At 41.1% G+C, this 20621-nt stretch overlaps 1 protein-coding gene across 1 annotated transcript in view; it reads right to left on the bottom strand.

Moving 5' to 3' along the window:
• Positions 1-20122, bottom strand: part of SORCS2 (sortilin related VPS10 domain containing receptor 2) — a 104916-nt gene extending 84794 nt beyond the window's left edge. Inside the window, exons 1-2 of the mRNA XM_032219192.1 lie at positions 19803-20122; positions 14729-14796 (exon numbers count right to left, since the gene is read on the bottom strand). Of these exons, the coding sequence (XP_032075083.1) occupies positions 14729-14796; positions 19803-20045 (311 nt within the window). The 5' untranslated portion in view covers positions 20046-20122. The remainder of the gene's footprint in view (positions 1-14728; positions 14797-19802) is intronic.
• Between the last annotated feature and the right edge of the window lie 499 nt (positions 20123-20621).

Genomic DNA, 20621 nt, shown 5'->3' with positions numbered 1-20621 from the left:
TTATAATCCTTTTGTACCACTTAGGAGGATTTTAGAGCAACTGTATCTTTTTCCTTTCCTTTTATGCTTTCCTCTAAAGTGCGATTAATGTTTCTTTTCATTAAAGACAAAATAATCACCATGTCCGAATATAATTTTATTTATACCAGCTTAATCTCTATGCTTACCTTTCTTTTCTGATCTCTTTTTTTACAGCTGCACTTTGTTTTTGTGTTCTTCAAGGAATTTGGATTGCCATTTTTTAGTTTGCCTGAATTCTGTAAAAGATATTGTATTTGTTTAATTTTTATTTCTTTCTAAAATAGCATCAGAGTCACTGTTGACTGCCTTGCTGTGCTTTTCTGAGAATTCATAGAAATGATATTAGCAATATGGGAATTACATTTGCAATGTATAAGAAATCTATAAGAAACCTATAAGAAAATGTTCAATTTGGAAATGTAAGAGCCAGTTTAGTCTGGTGTTTAAGGTTCTAGGCTAGAAACTGGGAGCCTGTGAGTTCTAGTCCTACCTTAGGCATGATGTCCGGCTTGCAGCCATGTTCCTTTTGGGATCTTTGGCCTGCCACACTTCTATTCTGCTATGCTGTTTCTACAGTGGGGAATTGGGATAGGGGATAGTATGGAGTAGAATGTTATGTAGCCAGAATAAAATTCCTTTCTAGATTGCCAAGGTCAGCCTTTGCACCTGACCGGAACTGAATGGGTGGAACTGCCAGCATGGAAGGGGAAGATTGGACCATGTGATGGACTTGTGAGTGTGAGGGCAAGATCATGAACTTTAACTTGGGTGGGGAAAACTGAGAAGCTTCAGATTCGGTTTTCCCAGAAGGCTACCAACATGGCTCTCTTAATAAATTGGAACTTTGAGCAAGACTTTTCCTTGGACTCTGATTTAATTTTGGATGCTATCTGGAACACTGACATTGGCCCGAATCTCCCTTAAAATTCTTCATCAGCTACCCCAAGATTGGGGCGCTGTTCGGGGTTCTGAGTCCCAGCACTGACCCAAACTTGGGCAGTGTAAAATTTCACTGAAAATGGAGGAAGAGAAGAAAGCCACAGAGAAATCCTCAGATGATGGATCGCCTATCTATGTTGAGACCATTTACGTGCCCTCTAAAGCTGTGGTCGAGGCTGCAGAAGTGGCAGAGGCCGCAGGAAGGGAATGCCAGCTGAGGGCCAGGAATTAGCTCTGCTAGATGAAGTCTTGGGATTCATCGCCTCTAAGGAATGTCTGCTGGAAAGACAGGGGGTACGAGGGAAGCTTCAACACATGACTGGAGGAGATCAGAGCAAATACCAGCTAGCAGATCCAATGACTGGGGATCCCAGTCACCCTCACGTAGTCATTCTCTGACCGGCCTCTAGACCAATTCATACAGCTAAACATGAGTAGAATCAACCCTCGATTTAGCTCAGGACACCTAGGTGGACCCTGGCCCAGCCCATGTTCTCCTTCCCTAGCAGAGACTCTGCAACGCACTGCAGTGGAGATCTTTGCTCTTTCCACACAGTGACTAGCGAGTCAGCCCAACACCTTGCAGCTGGAGCAAAGCCAACCTCAGGGACCCTCCCTCCCGCAGACGGGCCCTCCACCGAGATGGGAGATTCAATTCAGCCAGCAGAAAGGGGCTTGGAGCACATCTCCCCTTAGCCAGTCACCGATGTTCGGCCTGCAACCTGTGAATCAAGCACCACCGGGGTGGGCTTTCTTCCCGGGGAATGGGTGGGGCTGATACTAATGGCTGCCTGCCCCTCCTCAGCAGATGACCTCAGCAGATGACCTCATCTCCTCAGCAGATGACCCCGCAACCAGTTCCAGCCCCACCAGCAATGCAATGCTTTTGCTCAATCTCCGCCACTGGGAGCGTCTCAACAAGGGAGCCTACCACTCCAAGCAGCCACCCAGCCACCAGCTTAAATTCAGACACCAGCCCTGCCGGCTCCCATGCCCCCTCTGTTCCAGGCAATGGTTGATGGGACCCCAGAGAAGCTAGCTTATTTCCTGAATCGAGTCTGGGTGTACATTGATCAGTTTGGGGCCCAATATCCTTCCAACAGAGAATTGATTTCGGCACTATCTGCACAGTAGATAGTGGACCTCCATGATGAGGTGGCTTCTGAGCTCGAAGGTGCAACTGGATTCATCCAACTGATGCGCACCCTATTTAGCAATGTGGGCCAACACATGGAAGCAGAAGAGCAGATCCAGAGATTGCTGCAGGCTGGCCATCCTGTGAAAGAGTTAGTCTGGGAGTTCAGGAGAAGGGCTGGAAAACTGAGAGATTGGCCAGAAAGACTTCTAGTCCATACATTCAAAAACGCCTTAGAGCTTGAACTGAGGAAAGCTTGCAGCATAAGAAGGGGTCCCAGAATAGATCCAGAATTGATATACCACTGCAATCCTGCTGGACCATGCTCTTCACCCTCATCGAAAGCCTACTGCAGAAAGACCTGCTAGAAGGCCTTCGTCTGCTAGAACGCAGACAAAGAAAGCTGAGAAGCCTCCCCCCTCCTAAAGGGGGGGAATAAAATGCTACTGGTGAGGTCAACCTGGCCACAGAGTGTCAGAGTGCCTGGCTCCAGCCACAGTCCAACAAGCACATGCACCACCTGCCAGCACGACAAAGAAAAGGCCCTGAAAAGGCCCCGAGGTTGTCTGATCCAACAACCCAAGAAGCCTGATCCCTACCCTAAGGAGATGAAGAGTCTGACCACTGGGGAGACCATTCCCACCTTGGAGGAGGAGAATAGTGAAGACGGCCCAACGGTAAGTGCACCCATCTGCCTCTTTACTATTAAAGAAAAACTGCAAGTGCCCGAAACGGGGGTAGAAGGGGAAGTTGAGGTAGTTGTGGACACTGGCTGCACCTGATGTTTTAATCAGCATGCTTACTGTAGAGCAGTTAGGCATACACACAAGACTCCTAGCCAATCCCATTTGGTTTGAGTAGGTAGATGAAACATTAATTGGGAGGGCCCCAGCCATGCTAATTACTGAATTGGTAAACTATACGCAAAGTTGTTGAAGTGTGAGTTCCACAAAACCTCACTAGATTACCTGGGTTATCGCATCTCCAATGAGGGGATAGAAATGGATCCAGGAGAAGTGAAAGCTATGTTAGACTGGAAACCTCCAAGTACTCGCCAACAGCTACAAAGCTTCCTTGGATTTGCCAACTTCTACAGACAATTCATTCCAGCTTTCGCAGAGATTGCCCTCCCATTGACTGAACTATTAAAAACGGGGCCTTCCCCAACAAAGCCAAAAGCAAACCAGCCCCTTAAGTGGACAATGGACTGTCAGAAAGCATTCGAGAAATTAAAACGGCTCTTTGCCCAAGAGCCCACCCATACTGCAACACCCCAACCCAGAACAGCAATTCATAATCCAGACAGATGCCAGTTATGTAGCTGTAGCGGCAGTGCTGTTGCAAAAGAATAAAGAAGGCCACCTCTTGCCGTGCGCTTACATCTCCAAAAAACTCACTGCTACTGAAAGGTGGTGGGCCATTTGGGAAAAAGAAGCATATGCGGTCAGATGGGCTCACTTGAAGACATTTCTTGGAAGGGGGAAATGTGCCATTCCTAAAAAAATATCTCAACGCTCTCAAAAGCCCTTGAAGACTGTCCCCAAAGCAAAACCGCTGGGCACAATACTTCCGAAGGTTCAAATTTGAACTGAAGCACATCCCTGCAGGGAAGAACTTGTTGACAGATACCTTGTCAAGAAAACCGCAGTATGACAGTAAGAAGGAAGAAGTGGTTCACCCCATCCTTTCTTCTTCCCATCAAAAGGCGGCTCAAGTCACCACCCGAAGCCAGGATAAGCTGAAAGCAGCAATGAAATCAGAGCTGCCAGCAGACCTGTGGCTCAACAACAACAAGGACATCCTGACGATGAAAGATGGCTTAGCCTGGAAGGGATCCAAACTATAGGTTCCCACGAGTTTGAGGTTGGAAGTTCTACAGCGAAGCCATGACGGGAAATTAGGAGGCCACTTTGGATTCCTAAAAATGCTCCACTTTGCCAGCTGCCAATTTTGGTGGCCAAAAATGAAATCGGAGGTGGAAGATTATGTAAACAGCTGTGCCACCTGCACGACCATGAAAATACAGCCATGGAAGCCCCCTAGACTACTACAATGAGTGGCCAGCCCTAGCTGACCATGGGAAGAGATCACAATGGACTTCATTGTCAAGCTCCCAGACATTAGCGGAAATAGAGTAATCTGGACAGTTATTGACGTTTTCCAAGCAGGCCCATTTCATTGCTTGCTCAGGATTACCATCCGCAAAAAAGTTAGCGAAAATGTTTGTTAAACACATTTACCACCTGCATGAAGTGCCCAAGAAGATAATTTCTGACTGCGGAGTCCAGTTCACTACCAAGTTCTGGAGAGAGTTCCTGAGATCCATTGGGTCCACACAAGGACTGACCGTTTCATCAGAACACGAACAGAGCAGCGGAAAGGGCCAATGTGATGGTGGAACAATACATCTGTTGTTATGTGGACTACCAACAAGACAACTGGTCGGATTTGCTACCACTTGCCGAACTCGCGTACAACAACGCAGTCCACAGCAGTACTGGATTAACTCCTTTTCAAATTACCAGGGACATGGAATTTGTTCCCATGCCTGAACTGCCCAGGGAACCTCCCTCTTCAATGTCTCTGACTGAATGGATGGACACTCTAAAGAAAGGGTGGAAAATATGAAAAAAAAACTCTAGCGGAAGCGGCAAAAGCATACAAGAAGCAAGCTGATAAATACTGCTTGCTCCAACCCCCCTTTCGTGTGGGGGACAAAGTTTTCTTATCTACCAAATATATAAGATTAAAAATGCCTAGCAAGAAATTTGGTCCAAAATTTCTAGGTCCATTCCCAATAGTGAAGATAATTAACCCAGTTACAGTTCAACTCAGTCTACCCAGAATTCTAATGAAGATTTATCCAGTATTTTATTTTAGCTTATTGAAGCCAGTAATTGGGACCAGCACCGTCCACCCAGCCTTCCTTCCTCCTGTAGTGATAGAAGGGGAGACACATTATGAGGTGAAAAAAAATCTTAGACTCCAGGCTGTATAGGGGTCATTTGCAATATTTAGTGAAGGGGTACCCTTTGTCCGAAGTTATTTGGGTGAAAAACTGGAACCTAAAAACTGATAAATTAGTAAAACAATTCCATGATAAGTTTCCCGATAAGCCAAAGGGTCTTCATGGGGGGTGGGGGAGGTGGTTAGTTCTGTTATGTTAACCCCTATATTATTCTCTTTTCAGGAAACGTTTTTCTTCTGAGGAGAGGCCGTCTGTCAGGCCTGCAGCCATGTTCCTTTTGGGATCTTTGGCCTGCCACACTTCTATTCTACAATGCTGGTCTACAGTGGGAAGTTGGGAGGGGGAATAGTATGACGTAGAATCTTATGTAGCCAAAATAAAATTACTTTCTAAATTACCAAGGCCATTCTTTGTCTTGGTAACTCTGCACCTGACCGGAACTGGATGGGTGAAACTGCCAGCATGGCAGTGGAAGATTGGATCATGTGATGGACTTGTGAGTGTGGGGGCAAGATCATGAACTTTAACTTGGGTGAGGAGAACTGAGAAGCTTCAGATTCGTCTTTTCCCAGAAGGTTGCCAGCATGGCTCTCTTAATAAATTGGAACTTTGAGCGAGACTTTGCCTTGGACTCTGATTTAATTTTGGATGCTATCTGGAATGCTGACACATGAAAGTCAGCTGGGTAACTTTGGATCAGTCATTCTTTCTCTCTCAGTCCAACCCACTTCTCTGGGTTGTTTTAGAAAAAATAGAAGGAGGAAGGAGTAGGCATGCTTATTGACTTGCATTATTTATAAAAACAATAAAGGTCAGATATAAATTTTAAAAGTTATAAGAATTTTTTTTCCTATTTCCTTCAAACTCCTGGTTACTGTCTCACATAGTTTCATCTCTTGTCCAGGCCACTTCTGGTACTTTTTTCCATTTATAGAACTTTCTTTCCTCTTAAATATTATTTACACTCTGTTTTTAATTTCCAAAATTTAATTTCTAAAATATGATTTTGTATTTCTCTGAAATACATGCTGTATATACATACTATTGGAATTTGCCTTTTTGTACAATAATGGGTGAATTGTTTTTCTTTTAAAAGTAGGTTGAGATGTAGTTTTTAATTAACTAGAAAATGACAGGTGGCTGAAATAGGGTTAGATTTTAGGCTGTGTGACGATTCAAAAGCAGTTAAGAAATTCTAGATATGAATGCTGAACAATTAGTGTGCCTGAAATTTTCTACAAATTGCTCTAATAATCTATTTTAAGAAATGTCTGCCAGAAGCCTGTTTAAAACATTCATGTAAGATGTTTATCAGATTTTTGTGAAATATTTGGAAGAATGGTTCAACTGCTTCCTCACATCTCCTGGACAAGGTTACATAGTATTAAGGAATAAAGAAAATATTTGCCTTCCCCAGTCCAGTGAAAATATAAAAAGCCATTAGATCATCCATCCATCCATCCATCCATCCATCCATCCATCCATCCATCCATCTATCATCTATCATCTATCATCTATCATCTATCATCTATCATCTATCATCTATCATCTATCATCTATCATCTATCTATCTATCTATCTATCTATCTATCTATCTATCTATCTATCTATCATCTATCTATCTATCTATCTATCTATCTATCTATCTATCTATCTACCTACCTACCTACCTACCTACCTACCTACCTACCTACCTACCTACCTACCTATCTATCTATCTATCTATCTATCTATCTAGCCATCTAGCCATCTAGCCAGCTATCTAGCTATCTATCGTATCTATCTGATTCATCAACCTCCTCAATTGTCCAAGCAACTCTGGGTATTTTTTTAGTTTGTAGAAATATTAATAAATTTGTAGAAAACCTAAATATATTACTAAAAACCAAGGAATAAAGAACCAACTTCAGTGACAACTCCCAAGAGTCTTACCCCAAGGCATGATGCAAAACTATGTTTTATAGTCTTTTCTTAACAACAGGGTCAGAGCTGGGTGGATTTGAGTAAAAGATACTACCTCACAGGGCAGGCGTAGGCATAAAAAAGAAGTACTTCCAAGGTACTACAAAATGATATAATGTTAACAATGGGATATTGAATATGCACACCCTACTAAATCTATATAACACAAGGATACATAACTGGAGAAAGGAAGTCAACAGGCCCTGAATCATGAAGGGATTTATAGTTGATGACCAGTACTTCTAGCCAGAAGCAATACAATTCATGGAGCAGAGGTGTTTCTGAGTGAACTGAAGTGGGACCATTACCATTAATGTCCCTGCATTCTTGATCAGCTATAACTTTTATTATTATTTATTTATTTGTCTTGTATGCCGCCCACTCCCGGAGGACTCCGGGCGGCTCACAAAAGACAAGGGAAAGGGGGGAACGAGACAAAGACAACATATTAAAAACAAACCCAACATTCACAATTTCCGTAGAGGTAGATGCTTCTCAGCTCCCCCCAGCCTGCTGGAACAGCCAGGACTTGGTGGCTTTGCGGAAGGCTGGGAGGGTAGTAAGGGTCCGGATCTCAACAGGGAGCTCGTTCCAGAGGGCCGGAGCTGCAACAGAGAAGGCCCTCCCCCGGGGAGTCGCCAGCCGACATTGGCTGGCAGATGGAATCCAGAGGAGACCCAACCTGTGCGATCTAATTGGTCTGAGAGAGGTAATCGGCAGGAGGCGGTCTCTCAGGTACCCAGGTCCGATGCCTTCAAAGTGATCTTCAAGTTCAGTCCTAAGTAGTGTGTGCTGCAATAATTCAATCACAAAATGACTAAGGCATGGGCAACCATGAGTTACTTCCTGGTCCAGGAAAGGATGTAGTTGCCACATACTGTAAGATGGATCCATACAAAGGGACTCCTGGCCACAGCTATCACCAACTGCATGTCATTTCCCAGGCAACTTTAATAAATTAGGACTGACACAGAAACAATACATATGTAGATAGTCTTACTAACAAACTCAAGCATCCCATTTAATTTCTTGAGGTTCACAGGCTCAAACTCTGCTTAAATGGCAAGAAAAGATCCTGCCCAGCCAACTCAATTTCAAACTATTTGAGATGGACTCTTGACTAGTCAGGTCCATCTCAAATAAATTGAAGTGCCAGATGCCTAGAATATCATCAAATGGTTCTTAAGATATTCTTCATGCTGCTTTTTCTCTAAAAATGTCCAAGTAAGTCTAAAAGGGCCAGCAGTCAGCAATATTTGGATGAAAGAGGAATTAAAAAAAATGTTTTGCTATTTTTATCATACATTATTGGTCTTAGTGTAGGCTTGAACATGGATTTAATGAGACTCACACTTTATCTTCCTCCAAAGAACTGAAACTTTTATTCTGCCACCATCTCATATAGCTCTTTAGAGAACCTCCAGGATTAGCAAACAGTGGAGGATGCTCAGATACAATTCTACCAAAGGCTACTGTCATTTCAGAGTCTAAGGAAACTCCCCAAACACTATCTGGAACCCTCGAAACCAATTGATAAGGCCATTCTCCTTACTGTGTGTGTGTGTGTGCGCGCGCACACACGCGCGCAGTACTAAACACCTCCAAGGAAATCAGAAAGTGATCTGACTACAAGATAGGATAGATGTCCCGCATCACCAGATAACACTGCAGTTGCCCTGAGACAACATGTGACCAGTGATAAGTGTGTCAGGCCTGCATTTATATTCCTTTTAGAATTTTGGCCTGCCACACTTTCTCTTATTTCATTACGCCGTTTCATTAGTATAGTTGATGGGAGGGGGGAATAGACAGGAGTGAGATTGTGGAATGCATTGTTTTCATTCTTTACTAGAAGCCAAGGTCATCCTTTGTCTCCGCACCAGTACACCTGACCGGAAGCAGCTGGGTGTGGATGCCAGCGTGGAAGAAGAAGATTGGACCATGTGATGGATTGTGGGTGTGGGGACAAGATCATGAACTTTTAACTGGGTGGAATTCTGATGTCATCTCCAGTATTGGGATTAACACAGATGTGCCTAAGATGTCTGCTTTATTAAATTGGAACTTTAAGGATAGTTTTGCCTTGGTCCCTGATTTAATTCTACATGATACTTGGAACGCTGACATTGTGTCCATCCCACAATAACCTGGGTGAGGTCCATGCTTGCCTGGTGATCATGAACATTAGATTCTGCATCAAACTGAGGCAAAATTAACTCTCCCAGAACCAATATCATAGCCAAGTTCATAGCAATAGTAAGCAACTTTGCAGCTATATGTAGCAGGGAGGGTGGTAAAACAAGTGCTTTCAAATGAACCCCAATTTAACGAGACCTTCCCTTATTATGGGGCTATGCCTCTGAAAGCTATTAGAGCCCCTCAAATAACAACAGCCACTGCATTCTCTCTGTTTTCAGGTTGCGGCATCATTGCCTATACATTCAATCCACAACTTTCATTTTGGAACCAACGCTGAACTACAGAGCTAATGACGAAAACATCCATTTTTCTCTCAGCTTCTCCCCCTCCCATCTTGCATGCTGAAGAGTTCAGGAGAATTCCAAAACTCGCTTATTCTTTAGTAACCTTTTGCTGGCTGTACTAAAGGGGTTACCCAAAAATAGAAATGAATGTGACAGTAACAATAGGTTTCAACTGTTCAATTTTCCCTCTGAATCTATCGTTCAATTAATTTATTAGTTTCCTAGCAACCCATCTCAATTTTCTATTCTTACAAGTAAAGCTTCTTTCATTTCCTGCGGAGAAGCATCCCTCTTTCAAAGCAGCCGAGATTTAATTTCTTCCTGTGGCTTTTGAATCACATTATGTGTTCCTCTTTCGCTTCTCTTGTGCTGCTCTGTGTTTTGGTTTTAAAGACAGAAAATAACAAAAGCACTTGAAACTCCCAACTGCAAAATAGGATGTGTGGGATAGTGAGGCATACACAACTAACAAAGCACTGTTACTGTAACACATCTGAACCCACTAGCACATACAGTGAAATCTGAAACAACCCCAGCTGTACTTCATGAATTAGTTTCCATTTTCAGCTTACTACATAGTGTAAACTACACAAGATTTTCTACAAACTGTTTTAAAAAATACATTAAAGCATATATTAAAATAATAACTAGGGTTTAACAAATAAAGCCAACTACGGGTAAATAAGATCTTCAGTAATGCACTACCTAAAATATCATGTTTAAAAAATATATAACACACCTCTTTGACACATAAATAGGAACTGTCTCAAAACACCTTGAAAAAGATTATTCTATATGAAGGGCAACAGCAACAACAAAAGAATCTAGTCCAACTAACTTCGATCTTGGAGATCAAAACCAAAACCTGTTCATGTTTTCTGAGATCAGTTTCAGATTAAGGATTACCAAATTTTGACTGTGTTCCCATAACATACTAAGCCATATTTTGGGTAATAATGGTTTCTTGATTAAAATTTTGATCAGGTAAATGTGATACAGTAAAGTACAAACGGGGATTACAAATCACACTAGCTGAGTTTATACAATAAACTACAGGCAGCCCTTAACAAATGATTGTTAAGTGACTGCTCAAAATTACAGGAGTGCCAAACAACCCATGACTACAGTTACAGCCGTTGTAGCCTCACAGGATTGAGATTTGGGTGCTCACAATTATGTCACTGTCATTTGTAATCTTCCCAGCCAGCTTCCCGAGAAAGTCAGTAGGACTGGCTAAAAATGATTCTGTCCTGAAATCCAAACTGGATTTTTGCACAGAACGTTTGCAACATATGGCATTGACAGACAGTCCCAGAAGCCAGAGGGAGTCCTCTTGTCTTTGGGAACTGATCTGGGACCAAGCCAGGTTTTCAAAGCTTTCCAAATTCCTAGGAGAGAGAGTGCTGGCTTTATCTTGGGAAGGCAGGAGAAACTAATCAGGACATGAGGAAATCTCCATCTGTCTCCATCAGTGGTGTGAACTATAACTTGGTTTTCTCACAAAATTACTGTGTTTGCATTATAAAATTCAAAAATATGAATAGAGGGATAATTTTGCAAAAAATAACAGATCACCAAGAATTCAACCGCAACATGTAAGGCTTGTTAAAATATATTATTTTAGTAACTACAGCAAAGTCAACATATTTCAGTAAAGTATTATGCTTGCTTTCCAATGTTACCCTGTTTCTCCGAAAAGACAACCTACCCTCAAAACAAGCCCTGGTCTGATATTTATCAATATTGACAAAAGTAAATAAGAGCACCTATAAGTACAGAACACACTGGATCCTCCTCCTTCTCTAGCGCCAGAGAAATACGGCAAAATTGCTTTTTTCCTCAGTTCAAATATTGTTATTAACCTTTCTATCCTGCATTTAGAAATATTCCCCCTTGTTTTTAGGAACAAAGTTCAGTTTAAATAAAGAGTTCCAATAGAAGAATGCTTTGTCTGAAAAAAATTATTCACAATTCTAAAACAAAATATTTTATATTTTTCATTTTTCTAATTAAAAATGCATGAAAAACAATAAAATTGGTTTAATTTTTCTCAGCTCTTTGAATTTCTGGTCAACGTTTTTTCAGCTAGGCTGAAATTTAAGCAAATAAGATGTAAGATATAAAAACAATGTGCTCCATATTTTGGTTATTTATTTATTTTTGGCACTTTCAGGTGAGTCTTGACTCCTGATAACTGTTTGGATTAGTCTCTGCAGTTTTCTTGGCAATATTTTTCAGAGATTGTTTCCCACCGCCTCCTTCCTAGGGCTAACAGTTGCTAGCCCAAGGTCACCAGGGTATCTTTATATTTAGGGTGAAACTAGAACTCATGGCCTCCTGGTTTCTAGTCTGATGTCTTAAATACTATACAAACTATTGTTTGTAAAGCATTGTTTGTAAAGCATTGTTATTTTAGTTACTGTCACTCTAAGCCCAAGAATGACATAGAATTGCCAGCAAAAATTCAGTTTATTTGCTTATACACAACAGACAGAATCCTTACTATTCTCATCCCAATAGAATAGATACACCCTGGGAAATTCTGTGGAGTGGCTATTCTAAGTCTCTTCTTTTGTGTTGCCTCTTCTCTCCCTTGCTCCTTTCTGCATTGTGCTCAATCTTCCTGGGAAATTGCCACTTCATTGTAGTCCCTATCACACCAGCTCCCCTCCCCTCCATCTCTCACGGTTACCCACTGAAAACTCCCGGTAATTTGTTCAATTTTTGTTTGACAGTTTTCCTTGTTATATATTGTTCATTAAGAAGCTATCTTATGTTGGAATTATCACACTACTGCTTTTTTATTTTATATACAACAGCATTTGAATTTAAGCTACCTCCTACGCAAATGCATATGTTGCTGAAAAAGAAGACTACGTTACTGGTTTAACTAAATATTTACATGTGAAAGCTATTTTCTACTCAACAACATATATCTCAACATTTTTCTCAGCAGTTGGTCTCCATTGGTGTTGACAGGATGGCAAAGATCAAGTCTAGAATCCTTTAGTTATGAATTAACTCATAATAGACACAAACACACACCTTGTTTAATATCTACATGAAACCTCCGGGTGAAGTCATTAGTAAGTTGAGGATCCCGTATCACCAATATGTGATGATACATTTCATCCCTAGACAGTGCAGTACTGTCAAAGTACTGTCTAACACAGGGGTAGTCAATCTTTTTATACCTACTGCCCACTTTTGTATCTCTGTTAGTAGTAAAATTTTCTAACCACCCACCGGTTCTACAGTAATGTGGATTTTATGAAAACCTAATGAAAATGTTTTTAAATAATGCTATGAAATGTTTTAAAAAGTCAATTAAATTTTAAAAAAGGAAAGTGCTTCAGTATCGGACAAAACCCATACCGCCCACCATGAAAGCTGGAACGTCCACTAGTGGGCGGTAGGGACCAGGTTGACTACCACTGGTCTAGCCTATCGGAATCTGAATGAAGAAGAGACACAGGCTCAATCCTGACAAGACTGGGGATCTTCCATCTTTGTTCATGGATAGGATTGGACTTCAATAGGATTGCACCACTTAAGACTGATGTACAACCTGGTGGTCATAGTGGACTTACAACTCCTATTCAAAAAGCAAGTGGAAGTTATAGTCAAGATGGTCTTGGTGCAAGCACATCTACTGCACCAGTTTTTCCTGGATTAGGAGCTCATTTGGAAACATGCCTTAATCACCTCACGGAAGAATTATTGTAATGCATTCTACATAAGGTTCCTTGAAGACCATTGGAAGCTCCTGTTGGTCAAGAATGCAGCAGCATGGACAGCATTGAGCATCTTTCAAAATCTCCCCAAAAAAAGATAGAAATTTGCCCACCCACATTTGGGGAGTTCTTGGGGGGGAATGCTGGCAAGTTGCATGTTGTACCTTGTGTTCTTTTATCCCCTTCTTCATCAGCACACAATCACATACAAGCTTAGGCGTAAATAATGACACATATGGTACAAATACTTGGAGGAAAATAATCACACAATCCTTGCCAGAGTCTTACTTTGCAGCCCATCTAGCTTTCCAGTCCTATTTTCCACTGATGTTAGTGGCAAGTCATCTGAGCTAATAGATATTATTATTTCTTAGTGACATCCAATTCAGTATTGTTTCTCATTGGTATTGCTAACTGGGAAACTAATTAATTATACGTAGCTCACTTTAACGCATGCTTTAATGTTAAATTTCCTGTTTCAAGTAATCATCTAACCATGGATTTCTATTTCTATGAAAGGTAGACTATTCCATCTGATGCTATTGTTCTGTGGTTAGTTTTATACCATTGGAAGAAGAGTAGAATATAGTAAAAACGAAACAGATTTAACTTACCAGTCCTACAGATAATCATGCTCTTGTTTCCTCACACCTTTATTTTAAAAATGTACTATGTAGCATTTATCCCTTGGTAAACATTTTTAGCACAAAGGCAGCAGAAGCAAATCCTATTCTAATTCTGTACTCAATGATGTCACAATTAAAATTAGAAACTCAGCATGTGGGCAAACCTTTTTTTATTCATTACAATACTATAATAGACCTAGAACATGGTAGTCCGGTCCTGGCCTTATAAGTTTGCCTCCCCCTAATTTCTAATTTCCTGTGTATTTTCATTGTGAATATTGGGGGATTTTTAGCTGAAATCTTTATACACGTACTAATTTTACACTAATTTGGATTAAAAGCAGTGGGATTTGAAGCAGAGATTGTAGATTTAGAATGCTTTTTTAATCTCTCCAGTTTAACAGCATTAAAATGACTTTCGAGTTTTCATTCACTCAATAGATATTCATTTGAACTAAAACAAATTGACACTGGAGCTAATGTGAATTGTGCTAATCATATAGTAGACTAATTGTATGACCAAGAGGGGGTCATCTGCAAATTCCAGATGCCCTTTCTTGCAGCTCCCGGAGCTTCTATTATTACATTGCTGAGTGAGGCTACTAAAAATCAATGTGGTGATTTTCTGCCATGTTTTCCCATAATTGTGAAGCAAACATGAAGCAACATAATTTAAGAAAACTAACAAACAAACAAAAAAGAAGACATAGAAGATATTGTCCTTAGTCTCCAAAATAGAAAACATTGGCCTTAGTCATGTCCTTTTCCCTTTCACAGTAACAAAAAACCCCAATATGTTCAAGCTTGAAATTGTTTTTCTTTGATTTCTAGGAAAACTAGAATATAAGTAACAAACATACCTCCACAAAGAACTCTCCAACACTTTGCCCATATCAGTGTGATAATATTTGGTAAGGATCAGAATTACCTAAAAGAAAACATACAAAAAGAAATTTATACTATACAGATACAAAGTTACATACTTAAATTATGCATATTAACATGCAATAAAATACATGAATTTATAGACTTAAATTCTAAGAATTATTAAGTTATCCATTGTTATCACTGCTTTTTAAAAAGAGGAACATTTCTTCTTTACCTTTTTGTGGTCAGAGAGTTATCAAAGAGGCTTACTTCCAAACAGACAAATTGATGCAGCTATTACTTAGAATTATGAAATTAAATGGACTTATTTCTTGCAAAGTGTACATAGGCTTACAGTTTAAATGAACAGATAAAATACAGATTTTTTAAAATTAACATTATAAGTAAACTATAATTAAACTTCTAGTCTTTAGATGCATTCTCACATAATGCTAAACCATCATGCTGTTTGTCTGTTTTTTATATCAGAACTCATTCCATAAATAAAATTGAGGGTTTTTTTCCTGGCAAAACCTCCTTTGAATTCTTGGCTTAGAAAATGTGGTATGTTCACAATGTAGTTTCATATAATAGCTGAAGCAGAACCTATGGTTTATCTCTGAATTGTTTGTGTTCCTTATTCAAGCCACCTACCAAGGGACAGAGATGGGAGGCGAGGCAAGCTGCTCGTACTGCTCACTTGTTCTCAATGAAGTTTTTCCCAAATTAGCTCTTTGGCTATGTTCTGCTTGGTAACAAGTTTTACTTAATGCCCCCACCCTGTTTTTAAGACTAGCTGCCTACCCATTCAGCTCTACATCCAGCAGAATGAAAGAGATTTCAAAAGCAAGAAAAAGTAGGGGTCGAGCATAATTTGAGCTTCACAATACCTGGAAAAATTGACAGATGTTGATCGTTCCATTTCCTGTGTATTTCCTGTGTATTTTCATTGTGAATATTGGGGGATTTTTAGCTGAAATCTTTATACACGTACTAATTTTACACTAATTTGGATTAAAAGCAGTGGGATTTGAAGCAGAGATTGTAGATTTAGAATGCTTTTTTAATCTCTCCAGTTTAACAGCGTTAAAATGACTTTCGAGTTTTCATTCACTCAATAGATATTCATTTGAACTAAAACAAATTGACACTGGAGCTAATGTGAATCGTGCTAATCATATAGTAGACTAATTGTATGACCAAGAGGGAGTCATCTGCAAATTCCAGATGCCCTTTCTTGCAGCTCCCGGAGCTTCTATTATTACATTGCTGAGTGAGGCTACTAAAAATCAATGTGGTGATTTTCTGCCATGTTTTCCCATAATTGTGAAGTAAACATGAAGCAACATAATTTAAGAAAACTAACAAACAAACAAAAAAGAAGACATAGAAGATATTGTCCTTAGTCTCCAAAATAGAAAACATTGGCCTTAGCCATGTCCTTTTCCCTTTCACAGTAACAAAATAACCCAATATGTTCAAGCTTGAAAGTAGGGGGTCGAGCATAATTTGAGCTTCACAATATCTGGGAAATTGACAGATGTTGATCTTTCAATGTACAGAGAAACTTTCATTTTTTTCACTGCTCTTTTCCTCCAAGACAGTCTTGAGGTCTTCTTGAAACCACATAAATATGTGCTCAAATCAACTACTGTATTACACTGGGACTTCAGCAGGTTCATGCCCCTGATTTTTTTTTTCCCAAGAGAACTTTAAAGATGAATATCTAGCTCAGTACTGGAAAGCAATTGTCCTGTTGATCTGTCCCTGAACCAGATTTATATTTTCTCTAAATATAGGTTTTGCTGAATTGATCATTATGGATCCTTATTGTTCCATTCCAAAGGAACTGAGGACATACATATTCATTTTCCAAAATTAATTCTATTCTTTTGAAGGAAAACAGACACAACTCTTTTGGGTCATGCCTTATCAGAGTCTCACATATTACGGGTTCTAATATCTCAATTAAAATTTAGTTCTACAGCATGAATCTATAGTTTCTGTTTTGTACTGGCCAAATTTGATGCTTGATGGCATTTTTTCCCGTGGCACGACAAAACCGTGCTCGACTAAAGCGCGCCCGATTAAACCGCATCGCTGACATCATCAACAGGGCGACAACAGCGAGCGCGGAGAAAGAAGGGCGCTTTAAATAGCGCTTTGAAAGCAAGCCGATTCAACTTAAGGTAAGGGTTAGGTTTAGCGTTAGCTTTAGGGTTAGGTTTAGGGTTAGGTTAAGGGTTAGGGTTAGGGTTAGGTTTAGGGTTAGGTTAAGGGTTAGGGTTAGGGTTAGGTTTAGGGTTAGGGTTAGGGTTAGGGTTAGGGTTAGGTTTAGGGTTAGGTTAAGGGTTAGGTTTTGGGTTAGGTTTAGGATTAGGTTTAGGTTTAGGGGGGGTTAGGTTTAGGTGTTAATTTTAGGTTTAGCGTTTACAGCGTGCTTCTGTCTCCGCGCTGTTGTCGCCCTGTGATGACGTCAGCTATGCGGTTTCATCGAGCGCGCTTTAGTCGAACGCGGTTTTGTGGTGGAACCATTTTTTCCTCCCAAGACTGAGATGTAGCTTATGAAACCCTGCAATAATTCCACAACTCTGTCTCATAACTGCCCATCACTCAGGAAAGCCAGCATTTGGATTTAGAAATGCATATGAACTTTCAGACAGATGTTTATTTTTAGCAGCGCTCTGGTTAAATGTTTAATTTAGTCAGCTTAATCAGTGTTGATGTTAATTATATTACTGCAGGATAATGAGAAGTGAGAAGAGGAGAGAGAGGAAATTGAGTAGGGTGAAAGTGAAAACTGCCAATATCTTTAAATAAATCCCAAAGGAAAGGAAGAGATTGGTGAAGTAGGACAAATGAAAGAAAAGATCAGTCAGGTTGATGATACCAGTTCCTGCCCCATACCCACAACAGAGCTGAACTGGAAAGGACAGTCTTGGCTGTAATAGAAATACCAACAAAATATAATTCAAAATCCTACATGGAAACTGCTGCAGAGGGCAATAGAGCAATAACCATTAATGGCACAAAGCAACAAAGATCAATGTTAGAGGCACTGGTGGGATTCAACCAGTTCGCACCTATACGGGAGAACCGGTTGGTAACTTTCTAAGCAATTCGGAGAACTGGTTGTTGGAAGAATTTTTTTGTTTTTTCCCCACTTTACAGGGCTAATCCTGTAAGGAAGGCAGGAAGGAAACATTCTGGTGTTGTTTCTGGCCTAATCTTTATTGCCCTGCTTACAGAAACTGCCTCTCCAGTTAACCCTTATTACCATTGTAACAACTAAGGCGAAGTGCCCATCGACCTGAGTAATGTTGTGTTGGCCACGCCCACACTGTCACATGACCACTAAGCCCCGCCTACACACATGGTCATTAGGGCAGAGAACTGGTTGGTAAATTATATGAATCCCACCACTGGTTAGAGGGTGAAATCTGGTTTTTCAGGAAATCAGGGAGAGAAAGGAGAAGCGGAGATCTTCAATTAGCTTCTTCAGAAAAGAAGTAACATATAATAAAGATATGTTTTTGTGGCAGATTTTCCTACTTTTTCTTAATTTTTCCCTTATATATAATTTGTTTTAAATTTAAAAACCATATTATTTAAACATGCCTTTTAAATAGCCAGAGAAATATTTGGTTGCTATTTTTAAAAAGTTATAAAATACACCAAATATAAAGTAACTAATTGCAAAGAATATACTGAATGTATGTTTGCGATTTGGTATTTGAGTTGCTTTATGAATCAATGAGCACATCCAACCTCTTTTTTGGGGGGGGAAAAAGAGCACCAATGCTCAACTCAATATATCTGCAGATATGGAAATTACGTTATCATTCCATCTTTATATAAAAGATGAAATAGTCTTTAATTTTTATTTTTTTTAAAAAGAGCTGCTGTCTGCTTTTACATGATAATGTGCAGTGATTCCACAAAATTGAATGAATTAGTTGTGGCAGTTGCCCCCCAAAAAATCTTGTCTAAAACGATGGCATTAATCTGCAAAAGCACAAAAAATGAAATAACCAACACAGAATGCCTCCAAATTATGAAATAACTGCCTCAATTTTAAGACACATTGTTTTTGGTCAGATAGGTTTTAATTGGTGTTGGCATTTCTGGAGATCTTTCTGGTTTAAAAACTAATATTTTTGCCTCTGAAATCATGTTCTTCAAAAACTATCATAAAATGAAATAGGATGGGAACTGAATTCTAATTTTCATGAGTATCAACACACCTCTCATCCAAATGGGATATCCTAGAGGATCTCAAAATGTGGTTCCATTCTTACATTGCCAAGAGAAAGCTTGGGTGTCTTTGTGTGCATACACATGTCCATTTGTAACCATCAAAGGTGGGGGTGGGGTGGGGACTGGAGGACTCCCAATGTGGTGCTGTAACATGGAAATCTAGGACAAACAGGCATTTCTAAGTGTAAAAGAGGAAGATTTCCCCTACTAACACGATCCAGAAGAGGGCAAAATTGTGTTCCTAGAGTTACATGGGGGATAAAAAATATCTTACTTGAGAGAGATTTAAATGGCCAAATATACTTCCATTGACATGAAGAGATCATGAAATTGATATGAAAAATGGGCTTCTTGTCTGTTAGGGAGCAGAGGAAATCTCATTGTTTTGCTAGAGCCGGTGTTTGGAGCAGGCCCCGTCAGAGATACTAACTTATTCCAACCAATTCGGAAGCAACGGCATTTGTAGGGCTTAATAAACCGGAGCACGCAAAACCCAAGAAAACGTGAGTGCCGTTCGCTTATCTACATGTCAGGCTTTCTTTCCCCGGATTGGAAGCCTTGGAGTAAGTCTGACCAGTTGAGGATGGAGATAGCTTGAGACTAAGAAAAGCCTTCGCTAAGCTTCCGAAAGGCGTCCTCTTGTTCCTTAGAGGGTCTTCCCTTCCTCACCCAAAGGTGGCACGTCACTACCCCTCCTCCTTCCCGCTGCCGGCGAGGGCGCCATGAGGACTCCGCTCGACAAGCAGGAAAGCCCGCAGCTCGAGGGGCAACCCCAGATCGCAAGGCGAGTGGCACCGACTAAGTACTTACGCTGCTATTGTCGCCCGTCCAATGCACCATCGCTTGGTTGTGAGCCGCGTCCCCTTTGAGGACGAAAGAGGTGCTAAACAAGGAAGCCGCCTCCGGGGCTCCCGCGGCACGATCCCGCAGGCCCTCCTCCTCCTCCCGCGGGCTGCTCCGTCTCTCGCGGTACAGCCAGCCGTGGGGACGCGCCGCCCGGGAGGCATCCAGCGCAAGCAGCAAGAGCACCAGCGGCAGCAGCGTTAGTGGCATCCCGCAACTCGAGGCTCCACTTTGCCGGAGAGCTGCTGGCGCCCCGCTCGGCCTCCGCTGCACTGCCGCCGGGCAAAGACAGGAGTCTGGCAGATGAGCGAGCGCGAGGGAGGCCGAGATGGAGGGAGCGTCGCGATGTTGCGCTGCGTGGGAAACAACGTGTCTGAAGCCTCCACGCCCAGTTAAGGAGCAGCGCTGCCCTCTGCCGGCGCTCTTTGGTGCGCTTGCTGGATGCCGAAGAAAGAGACCAGACGGTGGGCTCGATGCTCTCCCGTAGCGGACGAGACTGCGCAATTTAGCCGTGTGAAGAAAGCGTGGCCGAGCAATTGTCAGCCCTTGGATAACAACATCTCGCTCACGCGGTCGGTTTAAAGACGTCGAGTGATACCGTCGGAGAGAGCCCCGCGAATAATCCAAATCGCAACCCATTTCCAAGGGGCAACCATCGAATGGCAAGGAATATCAAACGACATTCTTCTGATGATACGAACGGGTATTACTTGAACTTGACAGATAATTATGTCGTGGGAGATAATATAGGGAGGTTACTAGTTCTGGGAAAGATTCAGACTTGGA

Source organism: Thamnophis elegans, chromosome 6 (assembly GCF_009769535.1).
Source record: "Thamnophis elegans isolate rThaEle1 chromosome 6, rThaEle1.pri, whole genome shotgun sequence".
NCBI lineage: Eukaryota > Metazoa > Chordata > Lepidosauria > Squamata > Colubridae > Thamnophis > Thamnophis elegans.
Note: the sequence above shows the minus strand (reverse complement) of the source record. Positions and strands in the feature narration are given on the sequence as shown.